The sequence below is a fragment of the Eucyclogobius newberryi genome, unplaced genomic scaffold (assembly GCF_026437365.1).
Source record: "Eucyclogobius newberryi isolate DKJ021-1_F unplaced genomic scaffold, fEucNew1.0.hap1 SCAF_7, whole genome shotgun sequence".
NCBI lineage: Eukaryota > Metazoa > Chordata > Actinopteri > Gobiiformes > Gobiidae > Eucyclogobius > Eucyclogobius newberryi.
This window is the reverse complement of record NW_027316389.1, coordinates 25,158,387-25,173,400: the sequence shown is the minus strand read 5'-3', so window position 1 is coordinate 25,173,400 and position 15,014 is coordinate 25,158,387. Positions and strand designations below refer to the sequence as shown.

Below are 15,014 nucleotides of genomic sequence, written 5' to 3'. Positions count from 1 at the left end.
TGACTAGTACAGATCCTCACAAACACTAGTTTAAGTGCAGTAAGTATCCTAAATTTGACTTATGTAGCCCTTAGAGTTACAGATTTAGATGTTATGTGTTTTCCGCTGTCGTCCTTCTTGATAAAATACACTAACACAGCAGGACAGTGTTCAAGAGTGTCTTTCTTTATTTTCACGTTTCCCGCGCTTTCTCTCTGTGCGCTGATTAAATGTGTTGTACTGAAACAACTCAAAGAGGAACCATATGTAGCAGGATAAATCAATGTACTGAAAGTACAACACAATATAAACAAAGACTCAAATTAATATCAAAATACCAATTCCCCAAATGCATGCAAATAAAAAATAAAATAAAAAAAGGTTCAATAATATCATATATTACACTTAGTTACTGATCACCTAAAGCAACAATTGACCCTAACATCTGCCAGTATAGACAACTTCCTGGTAGGTTAAGCATCTGCATAGTTATATTTTGTTCACAATAAAGAAGATAATGGGGGGACATACATTAGTACTCTCTACTTCGGGCCACACAGTTACTACTGCTCTAGTTCCTACATTCTTTACCAGCATTGATGCAAAGAATTAAGCTCATACCAGTACAAATGTAGTTGTCAATTTTTCAAAAGTAATTATCCTGACTCCTGCCAAGCCCAGAATCCTCCACTTGGTGTAATTTCAAGTTTGAGGCTCTAGAGGCCGCTCTTTGTTCACTTGAAGGAAGAACCATCATTGTTTTCATTATTATCTTCTCCATAATGAACAGGACAGGCTGTCAATGTGAGAGAATGGTAGAGAGAAGAATAAGCATGTAGGGCACATCCCAGAGCAATAGCCTGCTGATTAAGACTTGCCTAATAAGAATAAGAAAAATGCAATGCAACAATAAGATTAACTGTAAAACTAAGAGTAGATATAGGTTGGAGGATCACTCTTGTTCAGCCCAGTAAGTGTTGTGTCTTTTTGCAAAACATTATTCACAATCACAATGGTTTTCTCAATAGTAAAATAGTGCTGTGTGATCAATTTGCTGTTTACAATTTGGGAGTATGAGAATAATTAAAATAAGTGGTATTATCTTCTAAATGATCTATTTTTTTCTTTTGTCACAATTTCATCTACTTTCGTATGCCTCTTTCCAACTGTTTTCAATTGGCTCGAAGTGAATAGGCTTTGTGCTGACGCATTGTTTGAAGTGTTTTCAGATGATGATTGCAGGAATGCCTGGGTTTGCTCTGAGCAGACAGTCTTCATGGCAAACATCCATCACCAGTGTCTTTTATGACTCTCCTCCTCTGCAGGTTTGTGCTTTTCAGCTTGCTCATTACTCTGGTCTGCTTTTGCTGACTTGTCTGCTCTTTTTGGCACTGTGTTGTGTCTGTGTCCTGGAAAACTGCTTCTTAGGCCAGTTGTTGTCGTGCATTAAGTCTCTCTGAAAACCTTGGATTAGATTTTAGGAACTGAGGCATGCTTTTGGCGACCAATCAAACCAGTTCTTCACGCACCAAAATATCTGTTTTCACTTAACATAAAAAGCAATGAACCCCGCAGACGTGACTTGAACACATATGCTGTTTTATTTTGACTGTACCTGTGCTCTAATTACTTATAACGCTTTGGGGACGGTACTTTCCGATACTTTGAAACAACTTTTAGCCTCTTACGTCATGCTTTTGATTTGACATAGTGCTTTGATAACTCATAAGACATGTGGCAGCTGTTTCCAGAACTTTGAGATATGGTGAGAAATAGATTTCAGGTATTTACTCTGTTTATCTGTCCCTTAAGTGGAACTGAGCTCCAGAGACGCATGTTGTGGAAATACAACCTGCCCCAGCTAAGTGAATCCACATGGCCTGGGGATTGGAAAGAACCAGCACCCAGCCCCGCTCTGACCTTTCACCTTTTTATTATCCAATCGGCCTCGCTGTAGGTTTGGGAAAACTTGCAATGGTGAGAACAGACTGTCGGAATAAAAAGAGATGCAGTCTTCTGAAACATGAATTACAACCTTCCTAACGAGGCATTCATATTTGACTCATATCATAAGGCGTCTCAGATTTCACTGCGATGGATGTGTATTGTGATATAAGAGCAGCAGCTGTGTGGACTATAGTGTGTCACACAGAAGGCTGCACACACACAGAGCGCATAAGGATGTGGACTTGTTCATCAATTCCTAAACTCGGATAAATGGCGAGGTGGTTTATGCTGGAAATCTTTGCATCTAGTAGACGTATATGGCATGGATGGTTCACTATACTATAGTTATTATACATACAGTGGTAATCTAAGGATTTGTAATTGTAATGTTTGTGCGTGTGTCTCTATCCTGTCATAACCGGAAATCCTCAGTAACATCTCTTTGCCCATAAACTTTGAAGAGACATTACTAGTTCATTAATAAAGAGTGATCAGACACTCGTTTCATATTATTTATTACCGTTATGCGTTAGTATAGTAACATTGAATACAGTAAGGGCATGATTAGTGTAATAGCACCAGGTTGCATCATTCACACTTTTCAACAAGATACATACACCATTTTTAAAGACATCTTTGGATAAAGCATGGCAAACAAACACTCACTAAAATGCCCATTTAATTATTTAGCACTCTTTACATTTCAAGTATCAATATTAAAAAACACATGTATCATAAATTATAATCCATAACTGTTAATCTGAAACAAAACAGGATTACATTTTCTACAAAAAAAAAAGTATGGCACATAGTGCATCAAGTATTATATTTCTGATACAGATATAATAGCACATTGACCATCATTAAACTCTGGATAGCCAAATGATTCCTAGCTGCTCATTGACTTTCATTTATAGGCAGCCAATCACAAATCAACATAACTGCATTGTCTCATTAGGACAAACTCAATTTAAAAAATCTTTGTCTAACTTTGGTTAAAGCTTTATATTTACAGTATGTTAGGACGTAGGACTTAAAAAAAAACAACAACTATTGTTTTCAATATTTTTTAACAAGAAACATGCTACATTAAAATAACGATAGCGAAACCCTGTCCATTAGAAGCAAGCAGCCTCCAAAATCCAGTGTTTTAAATAGAGGTAATTCCAGTTATTTGTGACCACCAATGAATTGCAGTAGTACCATGAGGTGGATAAAAACAAAGGTCTCTTAGCAGTAATCTATGTGCACAGAGAATAAACATGGTCCAACATAAATATATTAGAACGGGTAGTATCAGGTGCATGTGAGAGGTAGGGGTTTGTAAGAACCTATGTTAGGCCCAATGGTGTGATAGTAAAGCCACACCTGATACTCTGGGACGCTAAGAGGAACTAACTGAATACAAGCTTAGATTCATAGCACTTTGTCTTATCCAGTCATGAAGGGTCAGAAGCCATGAACTCTGCCAGTTCCATACTATGGATCTCAGACGTGCATTAGAAAGTCACATAAGTTTAAACAGACTAAAGGGATGTCAAACCACAAAGGACTTATGGACATTTTGCAGTTGTTTTACTAATGCACCCTTTAACCTTTGACATCAGACGGGTTAGAGGGATATCAGTAGCTACACTTAAAGCAAACCTCTGCACAGTAACAGAAATACAAAAGACTAAACAGTTTGGCCTGATTTGGACCATTTTAAACATTCTCGTTTAGTTGCTGAACATTTGCCCCATGACATTCCAGTGTACATCACTCTTCAAGTCCCAAGTAAAGTCAGTGTTGTGATAGGAGTCAGGTAAATGGGTGTGACAATTCCAATGGATAAACCAAAAACATGCATTTTGATTTGAGTTTCTCCTTTTCTGTCCCTTTGTTGATTTTGATCTTAAAACAATCTAGTGTTTAAAAAAGGCATGGCGGCCCAGAAAAGCCAGTTGAGGCCTCCACAGCAGTTTGAACAATATGCTTCTGGTAACAGTGGCTCTGCTGTACTTCTCAGACATCTTGAGTGTATTTTAGCTGCCATACAGGAACTGATTTTGGATAATATTTAGTAGATGGGATGTTTCTACATGAACCTCGCTACAGCAAACCACCAACAAAGTCCAACAAATCACTGCGGCCATGAGGGAGTCAGATCCAAGCGCAGCCCTTCACTGGACTTGAAGGAGTAAGCCATTGTGTGCCTGGGGAATGCACTTCCCACAAAATCCACCACAGCGACCGTAGATTCTTGTCCCGTCCTACAGACAGAGGCACAGAGAGAAAAGGAGTGGGCAAAGGCCAAGCTTTTACACTCAGAACAAGACTAATAAATGTCAATAGAAATTCCTCTTTGGTGAATCAGATTGAAACGCTTATCATGTTATTGTTTAATAAAGCAGTTTATGTCATATTTACAGTAGCATTTTTGCAACGTTTTAAGATGCATTGTTATCAAATTATAGTAGGAGCAACAAATTGTCACGAAAAAATAAATAAATATGCCAACATCAGACTCTTTCTATTGTTGATTAGCATCTTACCTCTGATCTGTGAACTTTGACTGAAACATAGTTGCCCAGTGATGTCCACTTTGTCGCCTCAGACACTTTGAGTCCTGTGCCGATCAGATTCATGCTGAACTGGCCCTAGAAGCATATGTGAGGGTAACACATGAACACAAATGACAAGCAAAAGTCAATCAATCATCTCTAGTGCGTGGACGTTTCTAAAGTGAATTAAGATGCAAGACATTTTTAGTATGTACTTTGTTTCAAGAAAATAACTGGTAATTTGCCACCAACCTGTGGACATTTGGCCGCACTGTAACAATCTCCTGCAGTAGCAAAAGGCACTGGTCGACCAAGAGGGGTCTGGGAAAACTGCAGATCTGTGACTGGTAAACAAGAAGAGGATACAAATCCGCTGTCACTGTGTGCTCCAGGAGAAGTAAATAAAGAGCACAGACAGCTGCAGTAGTGTAAACATGAGAGAAAGAGTGCTCCGAGGGGGATTTGCAGACGTTCAGTCAGGCAAAATGGACCTATTGGCAAAACGTTTAGTTAACAAAATCCGAAATGCACCAGTGTCATTAATTATTACCAGCGTTGTTCTTGTCTGCAGGTATCTTTATGCACCCAGTAAAGTGTTAGATGCAATGTTCAGACCCAACTGTACACAAAATACATTAAGTATAGGATACATTACTCTTCAATTATAACAACTTTAGTCTTTCAAGAGCTATTTTAATAGGATTATTATATGGAATAGATGCTTAAATCGATGTAATTGTTGATGTGCTTACAGAAACATTTACATGTTGGTCACTAGAGGGTGTGATGAGTTACAGAAGTAGCTCATCTCTCATCAGAATGTCTTTTGTGCAATAAAAGATCAACTTAATGTTTCGGGATTCACATAACAATGACAAAATTACTTTTTGTAATATAACAATTTAATACATCTCAATTCATCGCAAAGGTATTATCCGAATCCTTAGACACACACTCTTTCTTAAGCTCATGTTGAACTTATTATCTCTACTTTAGTCGCCTGAAAGCCAAATGTGTACCATGTCGAGAGTGGGAACAAGCACCATGGAGGATGAGTGCGTATGGGATAATCCTGACTTCCCCTCTATCCCAACACACACAAATACACACACTTTAATCAAAAGCATATTGTAGTAATGAGCAGAGAGTGGGCGGAAGAAGTCTATGTACATTTGAATCAACACAACATGTATCTTCTTATATACAGCCTGCTTTTGCTGTAGTAGTCATTCTTTTATTCCCAAACTCACGTGTTGGACCCAAAAAATAAAATAAAAAAACATCAAATGTGGTGTAACTAGTTAGTGATGGGGTAATGAGCTACAGTACATTCACAAGAGTAGAGTAATCTTATGGCAACCTACTGTAATGTGTAAAATAAACTTGGAGTGATGTAAATATTTGGATGGAATTGTGTTTTGTTCTTTACTTTTGAAATAATATAATTTGTTACAATGATCATAACTTAAATAGGAACAAGAGGTTTACAACTTTAACACTGTTTGCTACTGAAAGTACACTACGTTTTTGGCTCCTCCATTCACGACGTTGCACAACTGAAAACTCTTAACTTGTAATTTAGAGTGAGGAAAGATAAGAAATAATAGCCTGTGTGGAATAGATTTGTGCATATAGGGAGCAGGCGTCTGAAAGGTAAAACAATAGCGGTGTGTGGTCTTTTTACAGTAGACATTGTAAGGCAATCACAGTAATGACTCACTTATTATCCGCAGGGAACTCAGATCCAGGCGCACTTTGTTGAACAATGTGTAGCCCGCTGTCGAGTAGTCGTTTCTGCACTCACAGTCCTGTCTGCGGCTGCCATTGTACGGGCACTCGAATGGGTTTAGTAATCTGGGTTTGAAGGGAAATGTTACAGTGTGAATAAATGATTAGATAAAAGCAATATTTCATAAAGTCTGCCACAATTCTCATTTTTACCTTTTGATTATGAACCTCTATTAATAACAGATACAAAGAAGTTCTACAATATACTCAATATACTAAATTACTACTTCTGCTGACCCAACAGTTTCATGCCAAAATATCAGTTTTTTCAATAACATTAAAATTTCTCAACAAGAACTGCATTTAGATAATTAAAAACAAATGGAAACGTCTCAACTTTTAGGTAGGCAAATCAAATCAATATAAGGAACAGATATATGAGCCTTAATTCCTTCAAATGTACAGCACAGTACTTTAGAGTCCTGGTTATATTAGGTAATCCTATTTGAGAGCAGTGCAGTGCTGGCCCAGTGAACATCAATCATCAGTGGATTACGTGCCTGTGTCCGTACACCTCGGAGTAGTTATCCGTTTGACCGCTGCGCAGGGTCACGTACTCCTTGGGGAAGTCGGTCTGCATCTCCGCACAGTAAATCTGCACACAAAGACAGAGAGTAAGAAACTGCTGCGAGCTGTGGATGGTTAGTTATAACGTGTGTGGGACAGAGACTCACCTGTAGGATCCGGGCTTTGACTTTGAGGTAGTATTCTCCATCCATCCTCGTGCCCTGACGCATCTGGATCTCTCTGCAGGAACTGAACAGCTGACCTGGGAGAACATGTGCACTTATTTATTCTTACCTCACTTCCAAATATTTCAATAATTCAACTACATAATCCATCACCTTACTGGATATTAAAGTGATGCAAATAAGGTATGTACAAAAAAACATTTGCTATCATCAAAAGGGATTTGCATGCTAGATGAAAACCAGATGTGCCTTTTGGGATTTTATTCACTTTTGCTTTGCTTTTCTCTATGTATCTTATGCTTAATGTTAACCAATATAGGGACAGTGCTCATTTGACTGATTAATTACCATATCATATTAGTCAAAAAGCTACTTGAAATGTATCTGCCAAATGTGTATTTAAATATTGTTGCACAGAAACAAATAACATGATTTGTACTCTCAATCTAAAATATATAACTACTCTCCTCCTATTAGAAATATATATTTTTTAACATAATGTTTGCATACATATTTGTAAAACAAGCAAAAACTTGGCCGTTTTCCTCTAATAGTAGCAGGTGTAATTGCGTGATTAGTTTCTCACTTACACAGCAACAAAAGGCTGATTAACTGATCAACGAGCTAGGACTGTCACCGGTGCATGTAATTTCAATCCTCTCGTGCCTGACTTGGCAGAAACCGAGTCAGAAATTAGTTACCAAGTGCGTCAGCTTTGAGATCTGAGTGTGTGTGGGGCCATGTGCAAAGTCTGGCCAGCTGACAACTTTTTTTCTTTCTTCACTTGCAAGATCTCTGTAAAATATATCAAATCCCTAAGGCATTACAGCACACTATCGATGGCAGAATGTGCTGAAAACTGCTGAGTATTTATTATTCCAGAGAAATCTCTTCAAGAAGTTTCTGCCTAATGTGTTAAAACAAAGCAAAACGCTGGGTTAGTCCAAATACAATCAGATACGCTCTTGGCTGCTACACACGGCACAGTCAATTTAATACCATTACTTTATACAAATTCCTTCTTGGCTAGTACGTGCGCTATAATGGAAAGACGGAAAGTAAAACAGCACCTACATTCTTGCTCTTTACATGCAGCCTGGGAGTCCGGTTTTTCTGCTGGACGGCACTGCTTGGACTGCTGACCTTTGGACGTTTGACACTCCACTCTGCGCTCCATCACTCCAGCCCCACAAGTCTGAGAGCACTGAGAACAATAAAGGGAAAGTATGAAAACAATTATATTCAATTGCATGCATAATGGAAAACGGGGCAACGATGAAGACCTGGCTGTGGATGCTATTGAGTTTATTTTGTCACCTTGCTCCAGGGGCCAATTTTCCAATAGGCTGTGTGTGGACAGTCCCTGAGGAGACACGATCGGGTGCCAGGGGGGCGGGGCTCAGGGCAGAGGGTGCCACTGCTGTCGGACAAATGGGACCCATACGAGCGACGGGACGGAGAGGTGGGCACCACAGAGCAGGACACAAACCGCTGCTGAAAGCCCTCACCGCAAATGGTAGAGCACTGCATAAAGACAGCCAAATGTACACTTTTTACATAAGAACATTGCATTCTACAACACAAATGGTAATATGCCTAAAAAATCTCAAAAGTCTAGATGTGTTAGGATTTCCCCTGGTGCATTTGAAATAATAACATTATTTATTTTATTTATTTTATTTATTTTATTTATTTTATTTATTTTATTTATTTTATTTATTTTATTTATTTTATTTATTTTATTTATTTTATTTATTTCATTTATTTTATTTATTTTATTTATTTTAGGTAACTTTGGTATGGTAGCACTTTGGGTACAATAATAGGCATATAATTCAATAAACAGTATGTTATAGCGCTATTGTCTTGCGCATGTATTTATATCTAATTGTCTAAACCTTTCAGTCACCATACAGAGTGAAGTTCTTACCTGGGACCACTCGCCAGTAGACCACACATATTGGCAGGGGGCTCTCAAGCATTGCTCTTGTGTTGCTGGTTGTGATGCTTGTTCACAGTAATCATCACTGACTGGTGCACTCCCTGGACCAATGCAGTGCACCTTCCGGCTCCTGACCCCATCACCACAGTTTGTGTTACACTATAAAATAACATATAAATTCAGATAAGTGACGGACGAGAACTTTATACTGACAAATTTCCAGATTTTGTCAAATTGAAAATGTGAAACTGTTTTGTTGGTTGTTGTGAATTCTACATAAAAAAGGCTGTAAACATTTTCACACAAGTGACACATATGGCTTATTTTCATTACGTTAGCTGTAGTGATTTATCTTGCGCCTTGTAAAAGTTTATTGTAGCATTTACAGCAATGGTAACCCTAAGATTAGTTCATGTGATTCTGCTCGCTTACATGTGCACTTTTATAGAAACGGAAGAGATTAAAGACCAGAGAGGAAAAAAAGAAAATAGCTGCTTGATCTCAAAGCAACAGGAAAAGGAATCAGTGTATTACAAACATTGCTGGTGCAGGAGGCAATATATTTTCAAAAGCAAAGTAGTAGGCATATCCAAAGGTGTATAATGGAGAGTAGTATACTTGAAGTCACATGTCCACTGAAGCTTTGAAGTTTAATTTGATTTAGCATCTGATGCTTATCTCTCAGCTAAGACCGGTGCAATGGGACAGGTTTACCTGCAGGTCATCTGTTTAATGGTACACACCGAGGAGGCTGGAGGAGATCTCAGCCAATAAAAGCCTTAATAGGATGCTCGAACATCTGTAACTCTGTATCGTGCTGGGAAATGGGAGCTGAGGACAGGGAGGGAAAAAAGAAAGACTTACTTGTTCCCATTCAGCGGCGACCCAAATGTAAGGAGTGCATTCTGGGGCTTGGCACGGCTGAACAACAGCAGGACGAGAACGGGCATCACACAGGTCCTCGAGGACATGTCCCGTGCTTTTGAGTCTGCAGTACACACTTCTCTTCTGGGTCCCAACACCACACGTCACAGAGCACTGAGGGGGAAATAAACTATTACTGGCAAGAAATGAGAAAACGTCTAACTTTTATACAGTATGATTAAATGTGGGGTACCCAACTATGCTATTGTAACTTCATATTGTATATCATATAAGCAGAAAAAAACAAACTAACAGGATATTTTCAAGTGGGCGCTGACCATCAGCTCCTCCTCAGCTTCTCATCAGTCGGGCCCAGCAGAGGATGCACATCCTGCAGCAGCTAAGGAAACCAAGCTGCCAGCGCAGATGATGGGACAGTTCTACACGGCCATCTTTGGCCCTTTCCGAAACCAGTTCCAGTTCCCTTTTCTCACCGAAGGAACCTTCACAGCTTAATGGAGGTCCTTAATTAGAGCACTCGGAGCTTTGGCGTGACACACCACTTTACCTTGACATTTCAGCCCACAACTGACGTAAATAGCAAAGTTTAGATAAGATAATACATAATATTTTGATCTCAGTGGAGAAACGTAACCATTATGTCTGTTCTTAATATATATCATGCACTGCCTTCGCCACAGAAAAAAGGGTCAAATGCTCTCATATTTGGTAGGACCGCTTTGATTACAGCAGACATTCACTGTGGCATAGTTTCAGTAAACATCTGAGATCCAGATCCAGTGTGTCATTATTCCTCACACAGATCTTGTATTGATGATGAGAGAGTGACCAAAGCCTTCTCCAGCTCGTCCCAAACACTCTCACTGGAGTTCAGAGCTGTAGTACATCAGTTTCTGCTTCTCCTTATGCCAATAATTGAACCCTTCTCAAACACACTGACATCTTTTCCATGACCACGGGATTTGTCTTTCCACATGGTTGTTTCAGAAATGAGAAGCCACTCACTGCATCGGTTGAGTTTAAATACCGTGTTGCAGCAGAAAGACAATCACCCATGCATAGGAGAATTTGCTTTGTTGAATTCAGGTGGTAAAAAAATAATACAACATGCTGAGAAGTGATAAAGTGTGCATGCAATACAAATCAAGAGAATTATGAATACATTCAAAATAAATTAACAAGTTAAAATACTATTGCAGAGTAATATTATTATCTTTATTAGTTAAAAGCTGCTTGTAAAAAAAAATGTAATGTAATGTTACGTGTCAAACACAACAAAGGAGTTTCCCCACAGCAAATAAAATCAGTGTGTCTAGTTTTCTCTTTCATTTATCACAGCACCTCACTCTCTAATAAATGACACAATTCACATTTATACACTTATGAACATGAAACTAAACGTGTGTGGTGCGTCTTGAACACTGGGCGGCCCTCAGGTGTTACACACAGCTCTGATGCCCACTCACTTTGAAAGAGCTGATAAAACACTTAATGAGGCAGCTCTATCGTTCAAACGCAAAAATTAGGAGCAATGGAGTTCATCCTCAGCCGGAGCCACTGCCAGGGACAGACACAGAGCGTACGTCTCCAGGACGATGAGCAGGTCGAATCACAGCTGACCCTTCTCACACTGAACATGGACAATTTGAGCCACTCCTCTCAGGCGGGAGGCTACAGTCCAGAACAAGAACAGTTTCTTCCCCTTTGTTGTTGGACTGATGAACACTTTATAACAACTGCCACTTTAAACAACTCACCTTAACAATACTTTTACATTTGCACTGATAGTTTTGCACTATTGTTTTGGCCATTCTGTAGATTCTGTGTACCGGTATAAATTCAAAGTTTTTAGTCTGACTATTATATTTCATTTTTTATGCATGCCTCTTAAATCATATCTTATAAGTCAATAGTAAACTATGTTTTATCGATTGCTAAGCCGGAGGTGAGAGCCACAAGCATGGCTATGATTGACTGAGCGCTGGGGGGCCATCTCTGCTTCTCTTCTGAAAGAAGCTGTTCTAAAGCTGTGCCTGGGTCAGAAAATTCATAAAATAGACAGATATAGATAAATATATAAATAAGATAGATACGGAAAAATTGAATCCAGGGCAGACTGTTGTTTTATGGTGTGTGCTACTTCAGTGTAAGCCAAGATTCTTGGAGCCAGCCACCACTTCAGCAAGTTCTCCGTTTCTTCCTTTCTACGGTGCAGTTAAAGGCAGCAGATGTAACATGTTTGTTTGGTCTGCTGTACCAGAGATAATGATGCTTTGAACAATGTGCACAGTAAATCAAAAGGCCGTTTGTCGCTTCCCTCAGTGCAGTGTATGGCCGGGGTCACACTGGGGTCTATCTGAAGCATCTCTTTGAAGTTCCTCTGAGAGGCATACCTGCATACTGAGGAAGCACTCCACTCTCCTACAAAGGACTGTGTCAGGCCAAAACAATTTCACACAGTTAGAAAATACAGCGCCTATCAAATATCCCCCTGGAGTTGTGGTGCAATTTCTCAGTCCAATCACATGACATTTTTGAGAGGAAAGAGAGCTGCTCAGTGTCAAAGTTCAAGTGTTTTACTTACCTACACCACAGGCCATATGACCCCCTTAACCAAAACATATGATTATTTGTAATTAGACAATGTTTGAAGGGGTTGTCCAGGAGTGTTCCATTGTAGAAAACGATTCTATTGTCTGGACACTGAACAACCTTCAAAAATACTATATGGCCTACAATGATAAGACAGAGTGGAAATAAAGAACAAGTAGAATGTATTGCATGTTTTTTATGTTTATAATGATTCTGTTCTGGATGTTTGCTATGATTTGAAAAGCAGAGTCCATCCCAATTATTCAATTGAATAAATGTGAGATTGGAAAACAAAAGGATGTCTGTCAGTGTTTAAATGTAAAGTATTTGCTCACCAACTTGGTCCGAAGATGCCTCAGGCCCAACACAGTATCAAATCATCTCTATTACTGTCTCGCTTACTCATACTCACAAACGGTTTACAATAGCTGTTGAGATTGTATTTGAACGCTTGTAGGTCAGTGTTCTGTAACATTCTGCTGCACTGCTGTGCAAATGCTGCTCCATATGATCCACATGCTAAAAGTCTTGTATTGTCTATCATCCTGCTCCCTGCAGTCAGAGGTGACCTGCAGGGCCCAGCTATCAGATGGATAACACACAGTGGGGGCTCTGAGGTCTCGGAGCTGTCACATGCACGGGTATTAAGATATAAAACATGACTTTATGCTCTAGTTGAGGATTTCATGGTTGCTTGTGGTATGGAGGGAAAGATGATTGTTTCCAGACGTACAAAGAGAAGGGAGGAGGACCCTCTCAAAGAGTGGGGAGGGACAGGGGTCTGTGGACGGGGGTAACCATGGCCTGGTCCTTGGGGACCTCTGGGATGGACATTATGATGGACATCATTCTAATATAACCTTTCGCAGCAAGATTATTTCTCATAAAATCCTTGTCATGCTTTTGCTGTTGCAGCTGAGCCTGGCCGACCAGAGACTGGACCGGTTACGTTTTGTGTCTGATCAGAAGCCAAAGGTGAAGTGCCCCAACAAACCTAACAAACAGAGTGGCATTGTGGATGTGTCCAGGCTATTCTCTCAACTAGATTTATCAAACGTTTTATCGCTCAGCTTGTCCCACTGTTGTGATGCTTTGTCCAATCAACATTAAGTAATGTTCTGCCTTTTCCAGATTTCTTTCAGCTAAAGCCATTCCAGATAGATGATGTGTGGAACAGGTGTAGCCATGTTGGCCCCAAGCCTGGTCAAAGGAGATGATTCAGGAAGAAAGGCTATCATTCAATAATTCAGATTAATTTATACATGTTTTAGTGTTTGGTGGTGAGAATGAACTTGTCAACTAATTTGGCAATTTTTGGTGACGTTTATAATGTCACTTCCTGGTTTGACCTGGCCAGCAAATATGACATAGGTTGGAATTCACAACAATTACTTAGCAACCAGATTGTAAACAAATCAATGGAAATCATACAATAGTTGTGACATGACAAATAATTACACCTTGATTTTGTTAAATGATGGTGTAAATTGTGTGAACATTGTCAACGCTGCATTTTTGATGGAATGGCACTTTTTGATGACATAGGTGGAAGTAACTCTTTTGTAGAACTTTTAGTTGTCAAATTCGTTTGTTTCTGTACAAGCTGCAACTTGCCTGATTAAAAATATATGATAATTATTTACCACAGGGACTATCTTACTAAACAATGTCATAATTACAAAAACATGAGAACGTTAATTAATCATTGGATTTCTATACCGTCTTTCAAGTCACCCAAACTTTTCCTCACTCCACACTTGGTGGTGTAATTTTCACTAGAGCCACTGCTTAAGAGTGAAACAAAATGCGTCTTGTGCAACAAATATTTTGGCGAAAATAACCCTCGTAAAAAAAAAAAAATGGTGGAGCTTGTATTGGTTTGGTATTTTTTTTTTGTTTTTAATACAATTCCAAGTTTTTATTTCCACTCCTGCCTCTGAACTCTCTATTTTCTTAATATTGTCAGACGTGTTTTAAATCTTCACCCACCTGTCAAACGTCTACATTAACACTTTCCTAAATCTGGCCTATGGTGTTTCACTCACAGCAGAGGAAATGACATATCGCTAAAATAAACTGCAACATGATTGGACAGGTGGTCTTGTGTGTACATGTCCTACATATGCAGCCTCTGGGACATCCCGTTTGAGATGTTTGGGCAGCACTGATGTAGTTACTGGTCCCAAAATGTACATACCTCTGTCCACTTGTTGGCCTTCCAAATGGGGCATCGCCGCAACCGACATGACTTCTGAGTGCGGGGCCGTAGAAGGTGCTTGCACTGATCGTCCTCCATCTTGGTTTGGTTTTGATAGACACAGACAACTTCCCGTTGCTTGGTGCCACGTCCACAACTCACTGAACACTGGAAAGTAAAAATAAATCATTAAGCAGAGCCGACTTTCAATATTACATTCAGCATAAATCAGACTCTAATCTTCATAGAGCATTTCACGGTGGGACGCTGCCGAGCACATTTGGGTGAATTACTAGCATTTTAACCTGAGACTAAACTGAAATAATTTATGTACAGTGCATCTCACCCAAAGATGTTTCAACGAATCTGCAAAAACTGCAATAACCTTTTGCATGGTTGTGTTTGTGATTACAGAGACAAAAATGCAGATTGACCAAATATGTCACCAA

At 39.3% G+C, this 15,014-nt stretch overlaps 1 protein-coding gene across 2 annotated transcripts in view; it reads right to left on the bottom strand.

Annotated features, from left to right (window-relative positions):
- Positions 1–2,424: 2,424 nt before the first annotated feature.
- Positions 2,425–15,014, bottom strand: part of LOC140349331 (A disintegrin and metalloproteinase with thrombospondin motifs 20) — a 66,748-nt gene continuing 54,158 nt past the window's right edge. For both annotated transcript variants that reach the window (XM_072435625.1, XM_072435626.1), the window contains 11 exons: positions 14,566–14,733; positions 9,756–9,929; positions 8,880–9,050; positions 8,267–8,473; positions 8,024–8,153; positions 6,932–7,026; positions 6,758–6,852; positions 6,190–6,323; positions 4,722–4,813; positions 4,461–4,565; positions 2,425–4,178 (listed from right to left, as the gene is read on the bottom strand). In XM_072435625.1, coding sequence (XP_072291726.1) covers positions 4,089–4,178; positions 4,461–4,565; positions 4,722–4,813; positions 6,190–6,323; positions 6,758–6,852; positions 6,932–7,026; positions 8,024–8,153; positions 8,267–8,473; positions 8,880–9,050; positions 9,756–9,929; positions 14,566–14,733 — 1,461 coding nt within the window. In that variant the 3' untranslated portion in view covers positions 2,425–4,088. The remainder of the gene's footprint in view (positions 4,179–4,460; positions 4,566–4,721; positions 4,814–6,189; positions 6,324–6,757; positions 6,853–6,931; positions 7,027–8,023; positions 8,154–8,266; positions 8,474–8,879; positions 9,051–9,755; positions 9,930–14,565; positions 14,734–15,014) is intronic.